At 45.5% G+C, this 14,867-nt stretch overlaps 2 protein-coding genes across 3 annotated transcripts in view; one reads left to right on the top strand and one right to left on the bottom strand.

Annotated features, from left to right (window-relative positions):
- Positions 1–4,159, top strand: part of LOC133477022 (semaphorin-3F-like) — a 28,564-nt gene extending 24,405 nt beyond the window's left edge. Inside the window, exon 18 of the mRNA XM_061771240.1 lies at positions 1,079–4,159. Coding sequence (XP_061627224.1) covers positions 1,079–1,450 — 372 coding nt within the window. The 3' untranslated portion in view covers positions 1,451–4,159. The remainder of the gene's footprint in view (positions 1–1,078) is intronic.
- A 68-nt stretch (positions 4,160–4,227) lies between these two features.
- Positions 4,228–14,783, bottom strand: LOC133477026 (actin nucleation-promoting factor WAS-like). Of its 2 annotated transcripts, none has more exons than XM_061771254.1 (10): positions 14,541–14,783; positions 13,169–13,309; positions 10,877–10,966; positions 10,691–10,787; positions 9,579–9,614; positions 9,303–9,483; positions 6,395–6,573; positions 5,147–5,679; positions 4,477–4,588; positions 4,228–4,395 (listed from the first exon to the last, which is right to left on the bottom strand). In XM_061771254.1, exons 1-10 carry the CDS (start codon positions 14,640–14,642, stop codon positions 4,337–4,339), a joined length of 1,530 nt encoding a protein of 509 aa, XP_061627238.1. In that variant the 5' UTR covers positions 14,643–14,783; the 3' UTR covers positions 4,228–4,336. The 2 variants fall into 2 exon arrangements, with proteins under 2 accessions (XP_061627238.1, XP_061627248.1); XM_061771264.1 differs by having other exon boundaries at positions 14,548–14,706.
- Between the last annotated feature and the right edge of the window lie 84 nt (positions 14,784–14,867).

Below are 14,867 nucleotides of genomic sequence, written 5' to 3'. Positions count from 1 at the left end.
CACCTTTTTCCACTCAGAAACGCGCCGTGGGCGACGCTGGATCACCGCATGGCTCCAGTTGAACGTCTTGCGGCTTTTTTTGCATGGCGTTCGTCATTCACTCCGTGAATTGCGTCACCTTTTCTCATGACCGCAACACACACTTTCTACTGCCTACGGTGACACTCACACTCCGGTTATACCATACATGTACATATACATATACTCTGATCAAGTGTCAGGTGCGTAAACCTGTCCGACTTCCAACGTGTTGGCATATGTCTTCGTCATAATTGATTCCTTCCTTCATATACGGTATATCCCCAAAAATAGCACTCTAAAATATTATGCATTTTACTGTATATACATTACTGTATAAAAACATAGAGTAATGACATAATTAAATAGAATGAAAAAATGTAACTATTTTTTGTCACTTCAGTGGCCATTGTGCTGCTCCTTCTGTTGTTTTTGTCTTGGCCACTTGGTGGCAGTATAATACAAACATATGGATATACATGGAGGCAGAGGAGACCTCTTAACTCCTCAGCAGTAATATTAGACTTTCTACGCAGAGGATAAAGAATATATGCCGGTGACTATTGTTGCCGTATACTATGTCTACGTGCGTTGCTCCACCATTTGTGTTCCAATATCCTGTGCTTAAATGGTTGATGCGAACACCTCTATGGTGTTTGCCATTATGTGTTAGCATTAGCATTAAGCTAGCAGACTTAAAGGCTAAGCTATGTGATTGCTTTAAATACACAGGGTGTAATTCTCTTTTTGTTTAGTTTAACAGTAAACTTGAAATGGGAGTGGCAATAAACCGCATAGAGGTTCTTTCGTGCTTACTGTAATTGTTCACTATTTGGCAAACTGCTGCTTACTGTGAAATGAGTTGAATTGAATTGAGTCCCACCTTACAGCGCCCATATCTAAAGTTTGCGCTCGCAAGTCAATGCAAAAAATCGGCGGCTCGTATCTGGGAAAACTCGTAAGTCGGGTCACTTGAATCTCAAGGCACCACTGTGTATGGAAGAAAAAGTTTGGACAGGCCTGTCTAAGACCATCTCTTTCTCGCTGTTTCGATCTTCAGCTGAGCCGCGTCGGAGATGTCCTGAAGACCAACCACGGCATCCTTCTCAAGTCCCTAAACGGATCAGACGCGGGGCTGTATCACTGCCTGGCCACAGAGAACAACTTCAAACACACGGTGGCCCGTGTGGCGTTGCGCATCCTCGATCGAGACATCGTTTTGGCTCTCAGCGCTCGAGATGACGACGAAGAGGAAGAGCCCAAGACTCAGAACGCGCGATCGTCCCTTGCTTCCACACCTTTCCCACCTGAGATCAGACTGATCAACCAGTACTGCCAGTCCTACTGGGAGCAGTCCAGTCCGAAACAGCAACAACAGCGCAAGCGCAACAGCCGGCGGCACACGGAGGGCCACGAGCAAGGGCTCGGATAGGGCGCTCGAGCCCTCTGAATTCTGCCCGCCTGGACTTTTATTGGTGTTTTTCATGCATGTTTGTGCATCTCCTCCATTGGTTTGACAGTCAACGCTGTCATGCCATTCAAGTACCACACTGGTGGTTTTGTCTTCTACCTAGTGGGTACATTTTGTGGATAGCACACCCCACTGATGAGCGCATTCCAATGGTTCCAGTGTAGTTGTTGTTTGTTACGCTTTCAAGTTCAGGTCATGGTCACAACTGAAGTCATTTTATTTTCTAATTAATTTGCCTTCCAGACCAACCACAGTATGTCCCTCACACAACCACATGACTACTATGACATAAATGACTCACCAAAGGTTAGGGATATTGGGCTTTTTGTGAAATTTCAGAATGAACCTAAAATGCATTTATTTATTTATTTTTTTTTTTTTTTAAACCTTTACAGGTGACCTTAAAGGGTGAGTTTGCAGTTTCAAAAACTTCTAGAAAGATTTGAATGTCACCTCACTTCACTAATCCGGCCCCCACACACACCCTCGAGTCCAACCGAAGTGGGGGCTCTCACTGACGTGCGCGAACACGATTCTCAAACATGGCCACTCATAATGGCATGCGAGTATAAAGGTGCATAGTCGTGATAAATAATCGCAGAGAACATATATCCAGCTTTGAGAAAATGGCAGCGTTAGCAATGCTAAACAAGCCGACGTTAGCCGCGGATGCTATTTTGGTAGCATGACTTATTCGTAATAGTAGTGTTACTTATAACACTAAATGTTATCGTTTCAAGTTGTATTTTTTTGGAATGTAAAAACAATTAAAATTCAAATAGAGGTGATTGACTTAAATGTCAAGAAGAAATGTTGCTAATGGCCCCTTTGCGCTGCTTCTGTTTGCTCATCTTATGAGCAGTTGTGAGCAAACCTGGGGGTGGACTTCCCTAAGAGGTCAGCGTCAGGCTGCGGGAATGTGCCCACTATGTATGTGCCCGCAATTGCATGGCAAATGATTGACAACTCGTCAGTCATGGCTTGTCTCTCTCTGCTTGTTTTTCCTTGGGCACAGTTGTTTCTTAAAAATCGTATTAGTAGCAACGTGGTTGCCATCTTTGTGGAGTTTTCCCCCCCAAAAAAACATGGAATGAGCACTTTGAATGCCTCTAAAATAAATTCAGGAAACGTTTCCATTTGCGCTATTTTAGTGGACTTTTTATGGTGAAATGTCAAGTTAATTTTGACACGTCGAATTGGAGAACCCGTCGGCATTTCGGCCTGTACGAGCTTATTGGTGGAGCTAATTTGAAGGTGTTTTCTGACCACATTTTCTCGATGCGATATCACACAAAATTCCTCCAAAAGCCATTTTTTTGTCTGTCTGATACAAAAATCCCAGTTTCTCCGGAAGCCATCATTCGATTTTCCAATTTCTTGGTACTCTGGTTCAAGTGGCCATTCCATCCATTTTCCCTACCGCTTATGCTCGCTAGGGTTGCGGGCGTGCTGGAGCCTATCCCAGCTCACCCTGGGCGAGAGGCGTGGTACACCCTGAACAACCATCCGCACTCACATTCACACCTACGGGAATTTAGAGTATTCAATTAACCTACCATGCATGTTTTTGGGGTGGAGTACCCGGAGAAAAACCCACGCAGGCCCGGGGGGAGAACGTGCAAACTCCACACAGATGAGGCCGGATTTGAACCCGGGTGCCCAGAACTCTGAAGCAGACATACTAACCAGTCGTCCACCGTGCTGCGTGGCCATTTCAACCAGACAGATTTTGACAGAATGTCACTTTTAGGAAATCTTGTCACATTGATAATGGCTAATAATTGCAGGACAAGAGGGCTGATGTTTTCCACTGACTCGTGAACTACTGTCACGTTCATACTGACACTTTATGAAAGAAGTGATTTCAAAAAATGAAATAAAATTTAAACTCGCCCTTTAATTTTACCTTAACTAAACTTTTAAATGCACGTTTCCCACTGTTGAGTGTTTCATTACTTTTTGCTCAACAAGGAGCTGAACGGCAAAATTCACAACAGATATTTAATCCATAAATGGACCAATACGTTTGCATTTTAGGTTAATCCTGTAATTTTACCAGAAAGCTGAATGAATATCCCTAACGTTTTGTGAATAGTGTATAACCAAGTATGCACCATAGTTTTATCTTCAGACGGCTTGACACTGAAACCCAGTGGTGCGAGGAAAATCAATGTTTTTCAACATGGCCGACTGTCATGTAACCCGAGTGCCACAGGAAGGTGTCAACCGGCAAAACCACGAGTGTGCTAATTTTGAGTATGTTGAAAACAAATGTAATATATTGATTGTGAATATAATATATATGGCCAGTGGAATACTGTTGTATTGTATGAGGATACGATGACATTTCATCAATGTTTGCATGCTTCTGGATGTCGTTTGTTGCTCTTCTCCAGCCTTGCTGTGTAATGATGTCTGTAAGGTGTAAAATATTAATATACTGTTAAGGTAAGTCATCTGGATGTTGCCCCTCCAGTCCTGTGCTGTGCTGTCCTGCCCCCCCCCCCCCCCCCCCCCTCCCCCCAAGTATGTGAGTGGTGAAGACGTGCCGAATGGTGATGCACTTTGTCAGTGGTGGTGGTAAATGTGGGATGTTTGCACAGATGTTATCAGTAAGTTAAACATTTTTTTAATGTACAGTGTATTGTTATAAAAAGTGGACTGATGTCGGCTCTGTTTTTGTTTCTTGATCGTCCAGACATAGTTTATTGTAGAGAAACTCTTGACATTCCAAAAAGTATAGATTATTTTTTTATTTCTTATTTTTCCAAAAAGTATTGAGATATGTGCAATTCTAAACTCTGCCTCAAAACAATCTCGTAAACCCACACAAATGTCGACTGAATGTCAGTCATCCCATTCGTCGTCGTCATCTTCATCAGCTCCACCCTCTTCTTCACTTTCATCTGCAAGAGAACACCGACACACGTCGGTCTTTGTTTTTCCGCTCTTAGTGGAAACCGGGCTGGGATAAGTGATGCGTATACCTGACGAATGGATGACTTTACTCCGCTTGTGCATGACCATCATGAGCGCGCCAACGATGCCCTCGGACGACTCTGCCGGTGGGCTCGCCATTTGATCCTGACACTCGGACACCTGCAGCACGTCACACGCGTGCAAACTACAGTCATTACGGCATTAGAAAGTAATTACTCTAGGAGTTCAAGAGAGGGGAATAGTGATGAAGGTTTTCAAGCCTGGTTTAGGTTTACAAACAAGGGTTGGGTTTTCAAATTAGGGTTGTAAGCCTGTGTTAGGGTTTCTAGTTGGTGTTTCAAGCCTGGGTTAGGATTTCAAGTTACGGTTTTGAAGCCATTGTGTTAGGGCTTCCATTTGAGATTTGAAGCCAAGGTTAGGGTTTCAGGCCATGGTTCTGTGTCAAAACAGGGTTTTAAATTAAGGTTTCAAGCAAGGGTTATGGTGGCAAGTGACGGTTTAAAATTTGTGTTTCAAACCTGCATTAGAGTTTCTAATGAGGGTTTCAAGGCAGGGTTTGGGTTTCATACAAGGGTTGGGTTTCAAGTCAAGCCAGATGTAATTTTTCAAATGAAGGTTTTAAAGTAAAGGATATAAATTTTCGAGCTCTGTTTATGGGCGTAAACAAGGATTAGGGTTTGAATGCGTCATTCATGAAAGAGAAAAATGAGGTTTTACATTTCTGAGCTTCTTCCCCAGTCGTATCTGATCCAGCAGGGCGCCTCTGGTGTCTGCTCGAGTCAAAGATGAAGCGGCGGGTGGTGGTTGGCTGCCAAAGGGAGCAGGAGGAGGTGTGCGGGGGTCTGACGAGAGCTGGCGAGGCGGAGGGGGCAACGGTGGCGGAGGTGGCGCCGGATCTCCACAAACTCCTCTGCTGGGCGGGCACGGGGCGGTCGGAGGTAGGAAACCGGCAGTGCGTTGATGGTGCGGCGGCGGAGGAGGCGCATTGTGAGCAGAGCCTGAAGACTGCACAGGAGAGGATTTGGGGGATGGCGGCGGCGGGCCTTGAGCCGGCGGCAGAGGCGGCGGGCAGCCTCGGTTGGACGGGGGCGGCGGCGGGACTGCTCCTCGTGCCGCTCGCTGCGAATGCACCGGAATGGGAGGGAGGGGGCCGGAACGTCCCCGCGGAGGTGTCGGGACCGAGTTGGCCGAGCCCGGCATCGGAGGCAGAGGCCCCTGTCTGCCCGGTGGAGGCGGTGGAGGCCCAGCAGCTACAACACAGAACAACACCATGCGCGTTAAGTTGTTCACCGGCGGTCGTTCTCCACATTTTGACCGGCCCACAGAATATAGGGTTCTGTGACCATATGAGCGGCCGAACCTACCGAAAGAAATGGTGGAATATCTTTTTTCACCAGACCGTGAAAAATTCTCAAAATTCTTATATTTTGCCTAGTTTCCCCATTTTAATATTAAAGATCATCAAACAAATTGAAATATCAGACAAAGAGAACCCAAGTAAACATTCAATGCTGTTTTACGGCCGCAGTATAATAGTCATGCGGACACGAAGAGTTTCACTACTGTGACTCAGTAAGCTGCATTTATACTAATCGTTTACAAAGAATATATGCCTGTGAGCATTGTGATATTGTCTGTCTACATGTGCTGATCCATTGTTTGTGTTCAAATATCTGTCCCTTAAAACAAGATCGAAATTGTTGGCCTTAATTCTAAGTGTTAGCATTAAGCTAGTAGAAGACAAAGTTGTGTGGTTGTTTTAAATGCATGTACACATGCAATTGTTTTTTTTTTTTGTTTAGTTTGAAGGTAAACCTTATCTGGGAGTGGCATTAAATAGCTCTCTTTTTGCAAGAATTGTTTACTTTCTACCAAACTGCCACCATACAGCGTCTGGAAATTCAATTTGCCATGAAAAGTCCCATTTGAAGCACAAACTGTAAGGGAGCAATGATCATGTCTGACCTCCTCTGTTCACCTCCCTTTTGACCGCCTCCATGCCTCCTGAGCGCTCGATGATGTTATAGACCAGCTGGGAGGTCTGCTCATCCCTCATCTCGTCCTCTCCGATGCCGGCTTGGGAGAGAAGGTTGCACAGGTCGGGGTCCAGATTGTTGGGGTCAAACCCAACATGACTAATGTGTCTGGCAGGAAGGAGTAAATGAACAAATGTTATAGGTTTTAAGACATGACAACTATTTGCGGCACTCGATTCAACAAAATAAGTTTTAACACCTCTCCAAACAGCAGTTCAGAGTACCCACCCTTTTTGGAGTCCTTGGAGGGGGTGCTGGAGAGCGCTCCCGCTGGGGACTCCATTGTTCTGTTGGGGGACTTCAATGACGTGGGCAATGACAGTGAGACCTGGAAGGGTGTGATTGGGAGGAACGGCCCCCCCGATCAGAACCCGAGCGGTCTTCTGTTGTTGGACTTCTGTGCTCGTCACGGATTGTCCATAACGAACACCATGTTCAAGCATAAGGGTGTCCACACATGCACTTGGCACCAGGACACCCTAGGTCGCAGTTCGATGATCGACTTTGTGGTCGTGTCATCGGACTTGCGACCGCATGTCTTGGACACTCGGGTGAAGAGAGGGGCGGAGCTGTCAACTGATCAACACCTGGTGGTGAGTTGGCTCCGATGGTGGGGGAAGATGCCGGTCCGACGTGGCAGGCCCAAACGTATTGTGAGGGTCTGCTAGGAACGTCTGGCAGAATCCCCTGTCAGAAGGAGTTTCAACTTTGCTCATGTTCCGGGGGAGGCGGGGGACATCGAGTCCGAGTGGACCATGTTCCGCGCCTCCATTGCTGAGGCGGCCGACCGGAGCTGTGGCCGTAAGGTGGTCGGTGCCTGTCGTGGCGGCAATCCCCGAACCCGTTGGTGGACACCAGCGGTGAGGGATGCCGTCAAGCTGAAGAAGGAGTCCTATCGGGCCTTTTTGGCCTGTGGGACTCCTGAGGCAGCTGATGGGTACCGGCTGGCCAAGCGGAATGCAGCTCTGGTGGTCGCTGAAGCAAAAACCGGGCATGGGAGGAGTTCGGTGAGGCCATGGAGAAAGACTTCCGGACGGCTTCGAGGAAATTCTGGTCCACCATCCGACGTCTCAGGAGAGGAAAGCAGTGCACCACCAACACTGTGTATAGTGGGGATGGGGCGCTGCTGACCTCGACTCGGGACGTTGTGAGTCGGTGGGGAGAATACTTCGAAGACCTCCTCAATTCCACCGACACGCCTTCCCATGAGGGAGCAGAGTGTGGGTTCTCTGAGGCGGGCTCTCCTATCTCTGGGTTTGAGGTCACCGAGGTAGTTAAAAAGCTCCTCGGTGGCAGGGCCCCGGGGGTGGATGAGATTTGCCCGGAGTTCCTAAAGGCTCTGGATGTTGTGGGGCTGTCCTGGTTGACACGCCTCTGCAACATCGCGTGGACATCGGGGACAGTGTCTCTGGATTGGCAGACTGGGGTGGTGGTCCCCCTTTTTAAGGAGGAGGGTGTGTTCCAACTACAGTGGGATCACACTGCTCAGCCACTGCTGGAGAGGAGGGTCCGTCGGGAAGTCGAATCTCAGATTCAGGAGGAGCAGTGTGGTTTTCGTCCTGGCCGTGGAACAGTGGACCAGCTCTACACCCTCGGCAGGGTCCTTGAGGGTGCATGGGAGTTCGCCCAACCAGTCTACATGTGTTTTGTGGATTTGGAGAAGGTGTTCGACTGTGTCCCTCGGGGAGTCATGTGGGGGGTGCTTCGGGAGTATGGGGTACCGAACCCCCTGATACGGGCTGTTCGGTCCCTGTACGACCGGAGTCAGAGTTTGGTCCGCATATCCGGCAGTAAGTCGGACTCGTTCCCGGTGAGGGTTGGACTCCGCCAAGGCTGCCCTTTGTCGCCGATTCTGTTCATAACTTTTATGGACAGAATTTCTAGGCGCAGCCAAGGCGTAGAGGGGGTCCGGTTTGGTGGCCTCAGTATTACATCTCTGCTTTTTGCTGATGATGTGGTTCTGTTGGCTTCATCAAGCCGTGAGCTCCAACTCTCACTGGAGCAGTTCGCAGCCGAGTGTGAAGCGGCTGGGATGAGAATCAGCACCTCCAAATCTGAGACCATGGTCCTCAGTCGGAAAAGGGTGGCATGCCCTCTCCAGGTCGGGGATGAGATCCTGCCCCAAGTGGAGGAGTTCAAGTATCTCTGGGTCTTGTTCACGAGTGAGGGAAGAATGGAACGGGAGATCGACAGGCGGATCGGTGCAGCGTCTGCAGTGATGCGGACTTTGTATCGGTCCGTTGTGGTAAAGAAAGAGCTAAGCCGAAAGGCGAAGCGCTCAATTTACTGGTCAATCTTCGTTCCTACCCTCACCTATGGTCATGAGCTGTGGGTCGTGACCGAAAGAACAAGATCCCGGATACAAGCGGCCGAAATGAGTTTCCTCCGCAGGGTGTCCGGGCTCTCCCTTAGAGAGAGGGTGAGAAGCTCGGTCATCCGAGAGGAACTCAGAGTAAAGCCGCTGCTCCTCCACATCGAGAGGAGCCAGATAAGGTGGCTGGGGCATCTGATTCGGATGCCTCCCGGACGCCTCCCTGGTGAGGTGTTCCGAGCATGTCCCACCGGGAGGAGACCCCGGGGACGACCCAGGACACGCTGGAGAGACTACATCCTTCGGCTGGCCTGGGAACGCCTCGGGATCCCCCCGGAAGAGCTGGATGAAGTGGCTGGGGAGAGGGAAGTCTGGGCGTCCCTGCTAAAGCTACTGCCCCCGCGACCCGACCCGGATAAGCGGTAGAAAATGGATGGATGGACATCTCCGGCAAAATGTACATTTAGGGCCTGTGTAAAAATATTACATAAAATGCCAAAAGCCAAACATTCTAAAGTTGACTTACTTAAATCCACTGGGGGCGCCGATGTCTGCTTTAGAGAGGCCCTTTTTCTTGTTTTTCTTGTCCTTCTTCCCTTTTCCAGTCCGCAGTGAGGAAGCTGAGGGCATCAAGCGGTAACGTGGAGAGATATCGGGGCTCGGGATATCCACAGAGGCCTTGTGAAAAGAACTACGGCTACTGGACGCTGCGTTTGGAGGACAGTACATGAAGGGTTGCTGATGATTTATTGATCCATATCAATCGAGGTAATCCTTGTAGAGAGGTGAAGAAGTTACGTACTTTTTTCTGGTGGGACAGGAGGAAGGGACCCTCTTTCTACATGAAAATGTAAACACGGAAGTGATTCAAAACACAGTTCACGTTGTAAAAAACAAAAAACAAAACAAAAACTGTATACAGTATATATTGTGTGAACACTACTCACAAAAGGTTAGGCGTATTCGACTTTCGGGTGAAATTTCAGGATGCCCCTCAATGCACTTTAATCTTTACAGGTGGACAACTTCATTGGTTGTTGCTCTCTAATAAGGAAGGAGCTGCACAGCAAAATTCATGTTTGTTCCAAGAAAAAAGTCCAAGGACGTCCACGTCTGTCTTTCTGTGACTCTTCCAGTCTCTCTGTTGCAACGTGGCGATGATACACTTAAGCTCAGTGGCCATTTCCAGTTTGAAGCCTTGTAATAACGATCAATTGTTATGAGTCAACTCGGTCTCATCATGTCGAAATGGGAACATTATAATGAAGATTCAATTCAAATTTTTTTTTCTCCAGAAAATGTATTGATCCACTCATGGATCAAATACATGTAAAGGTTATAGTGCATTTTAGGTTCATCCTGAAAACCCAACATCACTAACCTTTTGTGACTAGTACTTATATACAGTAATGTACATATTGCGTACTATTATGCACAACACATTTATACCATTAGCCAGCAGGGAGTGCTGTTTACCTGCAAACACAGACTGGCCAATTACAGTGCAGCATGAAACAGAATCCACGAAGAGGAAGTTGAGCATATTTTTGCTCTTTTAAAAAGTCACTCAGGTTAAACTGCTTGGAACGCATTTTGGCAAAGTTGAATGCAAAGTTTTCGTTTTTTTTTTCTTTTGTACACAGATACATTCTGTGAAGGGAAATCAATATTTTGATTGGAGAAGATTGTGTCTGGTTATTTATGACTGTATTATTATTATTATATTGTTTAGTTTTTTTTGTAGTTTTGTGTGCATCACATTGTACAGTGGATTGTATATGTATTTATTTGTATTATCTTTTATTTTGCATTGTTTTACTCTTCTGTCTGGGGTTAGGGTTAGAATGTTGACTACAACTCTTGTATTGAGCATAGAAAAACAACTCATTGAATGACTAGAAATCATAGCAGTACCTTGGCGGTTGCTTCTTTGGTTGATTTTCCCCACTACAGCATTTCTGAAGGCTTCTGCTTCCTGCTGCTGAGCAAAATTCAGTCCAACTTGACAGTCCTGCACGGGTCAGGCGGAATAGCAAACATTTGTGAAACACGACATTACCGCACAGAGAGTGGTGAAATGTCAAATGAGGGCACGCTTACATCAGCAGCAAAGGTGTGAAAGTACAACTGTGGCGATGCGGAGTAAACAATTTGGTTGTAGAGTTCTTGCTCCCACAGCTGTCTCCCAGCCTGTGGAGAGTAAACCACATACCACTATGTGCAAGACATAAAAAGTAAGGCTCAAGTCTTAGCCTTCAGGTTTCAAGACAGTCCCAAGTTTTGTGCGGCAAAAAATAAGCAAGTCAAATTCCCACTTTATTTCAAACAAGTCATAAGTTAAATCAGTCTTGATCAGTCACAACATATTAGATTATTAAATTCGCCACTAGAAAATTCAATAGTTTTTAATGGTCCTTGAATGTGTGACTGAATAATGTATGCAATTGTAAACCGTCTTTGAGTGTCTAGAAAAGCGCTATGTATGTGTAATGCATTATTACTATTATTACGTACACCTTGGCATTCTCTTTTATGAATGTCATAAAAAACGTAATCCTTGAGTCAAAATGTAATTATCTTCAGATTTCCCTCCATGTTACAGTGCCGCCTTGACTTATAAGTGGAATCCATTCCATGGCCACACTCGAAGCACTCGTGTCTCAAATCATCTTTCCCCACCGAAATGAATGGCATTCCATTAATCCCTGCCCACAAAACAAAACAACAAAATCTTTCGCAACATGTTTTTAATATGACAAAGAGCACTCTATAGAGTATCGTACTTTATAAAAACATACAGTACTAACACAAAAAAATTCAATGTAAATAATGTAACAGGTTGCGCATCATGATTTCATGCTTCAATGCCCATTAACATTGTGCTCCTCTATCTGGTGTGCCTGCCTTGCCCACCAAGAAGCAGTATAATACAGCCATACCCAACTGTAATACACTCAGAAGACTTTCACAACTGACTCAGTAAGCTGAAGTAATATTAGTCATTGTTAACAGAGGATAAAGAATATATCCCTTTGAGTATTGTTATATTGTCTGTCTACGTATGTTGCTGCAATACTTGTGTTCAGATATCTGCTGCTTGAGGGGTTTTTTTTTGCTGAAAGGTTTGTAACTACCGCACCATCAATGCCAATTTCGTTAGCCTGTCTATGGCGTTGTGATTGTGTTACCATTGAAATTGTCACTTTTATGTTTATACCTCAACTGGAAATGGGAATAAATAGCTTGAAGCAAGCCCTCAGACACTTTTTGCAGAATTGTTCACTCTGCCGCTTGTTGTGAAGTTTGCTGCTACTAGTTAGCGCTCCTAACTAAAAAATGTTGCTTGCAAATCAAGACAAAAAAAATCAGTAGAGCGATGACTTGTAGCTAAAAAAAACTCATAAATTGGGTCACTCGTAAGTCGAGGTACCTTCGTGAGGTGGTTCTGTAATTTGCATCATAGCATAGTGCTATGTTGCCAGATTTGTTCACACTACACAGAAAATAATAATTATTTCAAAAACAAAAATAATGGCACACTAGGTTTTGGACAGCTAAAGGTTGTTTTATGGTCTTTTATGATAAAGCCTAGTTGAAGTTGATTAATTAATTCACGCCACTGATATTTTTTTACACAGCAGTCCCGAACCTTTCTTGCCCCACGGACTGGTTTCACATAAAGACATATTTCGACAGACAGGCATAGAAAATAAAGGAGATTAAAAATACAATTGACCAGTTAGTAAGTTTTTAAATTAGTGGCATGTTTCTTTTTAACAAGCTGGGCGGTCTCATCTTGTGCTCCATAGTGTAGCGTGTTGTAAGACGGGACCTCTGAGTATTATAATGTCACTTGCGGGGTTCCACATGGATCAATAATTGGCCCTCTACTGTTCAGTATTTATATACTCGGAGATATCATACGCAAATCTAACACTTTCACTGTGACGCTGAGGTGTAACTAATTAACCCACACAATTGCTATAATTGCCACAGTGCGTTATTGTCCAAGTCGAGGGTTTTCTGTACACTGGCCTATTGGAAGACGAGATGCCAAAATCACGGGATGAGTGATTTGTCAACTTCAAGCTTCAAATGTCTAAAGGAGTAGTAAAATAGACTTGTCAATTAGTTGACTAATCTGTTCAACTCCTACGGCAAGCTATCTTGACAATGCAGATTTTCAAATGTAAACAGGAAAGACTTGGCATGTAATTCAAGTCTAAATCTAGCTGAGTCTCATAAATACCAAGTCAAAGTCAAGTCGCTTTTACATTTTAGCCAAGCGAGTCCTAAAATTGGCGATTTAAGTCCCATTTGTATTTCATTGTCATGTGGTGTGAGGCTTCTTGCGTGGCTTCAGCAAGACCTTGATGTGCGACTTCCTGTTACCTTCAAATCGTACATGCGAAAGAAGTAGGAGCGCTGGGGGTTGTCTTTAATGAGGCAGACCACTCCAGTGTGCTGCAGGCTCCACGTGGAAGGGTTGTGAGGCAGGGCCATGAACAACTGTGCAACTGCAATAGCCATAGACTGCACACAGACACAAACACAACATTCAAGGAAGACTGCAGATATACTTTTACTTGTGAGTTCCTGTTTTCCTTTCATGCTTTTCTAGGTTTTCTAATCAGCATTGAGACAGTGGTGTGCAAGCTTCGCTTCACAGATGAAAAACAGACGTCTGCAGCAGCACAAGAGCCTGTGTCTAATTCTGACACCAGAGGAAGAAATGCTTCAGGCGCCATTTCCTGTTGTAACTACCTCCTTTTCGATGATTTCATGCAAGCAGCTTGCCGTCAACTTGCTCCAGGAGATACAGAATGTGACTATAAAGAAAATAAGCGATGAGGGTTTCAAACGAGGGTTAGAGTTTCAAATGAAGGTTTCAAGCCAGGTTAAGGGTTAGAAACAAGGGTTTGGGTTACAAATTAGGGGTTTTCAAGACAGGGTTATGGTTTCAATTCAGTTTTTTTAAATAACGGTTTCGCCCCAGGGTTATGTTTTTTTAGTCAGAGTGCGGGTTTTAAACCTGGGTTAGGGTTTCGAATTTGGGCAAGTCCAGGATAAAGTTTCAAGTTGCGTATTTACACCAGGGTTAGGGTTTTTAAGTAGGGTTTCAAGCCTGAGTTAGGGTTTTACCTGGGTTAGGGTTTCAAAGTGGGCTTTCAAGCCAGGGTTAGTGTTTCAAAGTAGGGGTTCAAGCCTGTATTAGGGTTTTGAGCCTTGGTCAGGGCTTCAAATTAGAGATTTCAAGCAGGGTTAGGCTTTTTAAAGTGTTAGGGTTTCAAGGCAGAGCTATTGTTTCAAAGTAAGGTTGAAAGCCAGAGTTGGGGTTTAGGGTTTCTCTTGGGTATTCAAAAGACAGAATTAACGTTTCAAAGCAGGTTTTGAAGCCTGTGTTAATGTTTTAAACCTGGTTTAGGGTTTCAAAGTGGGCTTTAAGCCATGGTTAGGGTTTCAAAATAGGGTTTAAGCCAGGGTTAGCGTCTTAAAGTAGACTTTCAAGCCTTTGTGAGAGTTTCGAGCCTGTGCTAGGGTTTTGAGACTAGGTTACGGTTTTAAAGTAGGATGTAGAGCCAGGGTTAACAGATTTCAAGCCTGTGTTAGTGTTTCAACGTTATGGATGGCAAAGTTAGGGTTTCTAGGACTATACTAGTATATCGTATTTTCCTCAAATATGTACTGTAACTCGATAAACAAGGTATAGCTTGAATAGACGCACACGCACACGCACACACACAGATCCGAAGTGGCAACTTACAGCACACCTTCTGCCAAGCAGGTTCTCTAAGGCCTCACTCTCCTGGAGACTCAGCAGGGAGCTCCGCACGTTCTCCGTCTTGGTTGTCGACGCCCGGCTCATGGTGCACCACAAACGCTTGTGTGCGCCCCAAACGCGATGGCGTCTTCTCAGCGCCGGCTGACGCACGACCGCAGGAGAGGAAGTAGTCTCTTCTCTGTTAGACACACTTCAACTCATAGCAGGAAATGCACAGATACACTTCTCTTTGTTTTCTCTCTCAAACGTGCAGCAAGGTGGAGTGTGCCACTTGCAATTTCTTTACTTCATTCTCTCCTATTCTCAGAG

Source organism: Phyllopteryx taeniolatus, chromosome 1, assembly GCF_024500385.1.
Source record: "Phyllopteryx taeniolatus isolate TA_2022b chromosome 1, UOR_Ptae_1.2, whole genome shotgun sequence".
Classification (NCBI taxonomy): domain Eukaryota; kingdom Metazoa; phylum Chordata; class Actinopteri; order Syngnathiformes; family Syngnathidae; genus Phyllopteryx; species Phyllopteryx taeniolatus.
The sequence above is the reverse complement of the archived record's forward strand: the minus strand, read 5'-3'. Positions and strand labels throughout refer to the sequence as shown.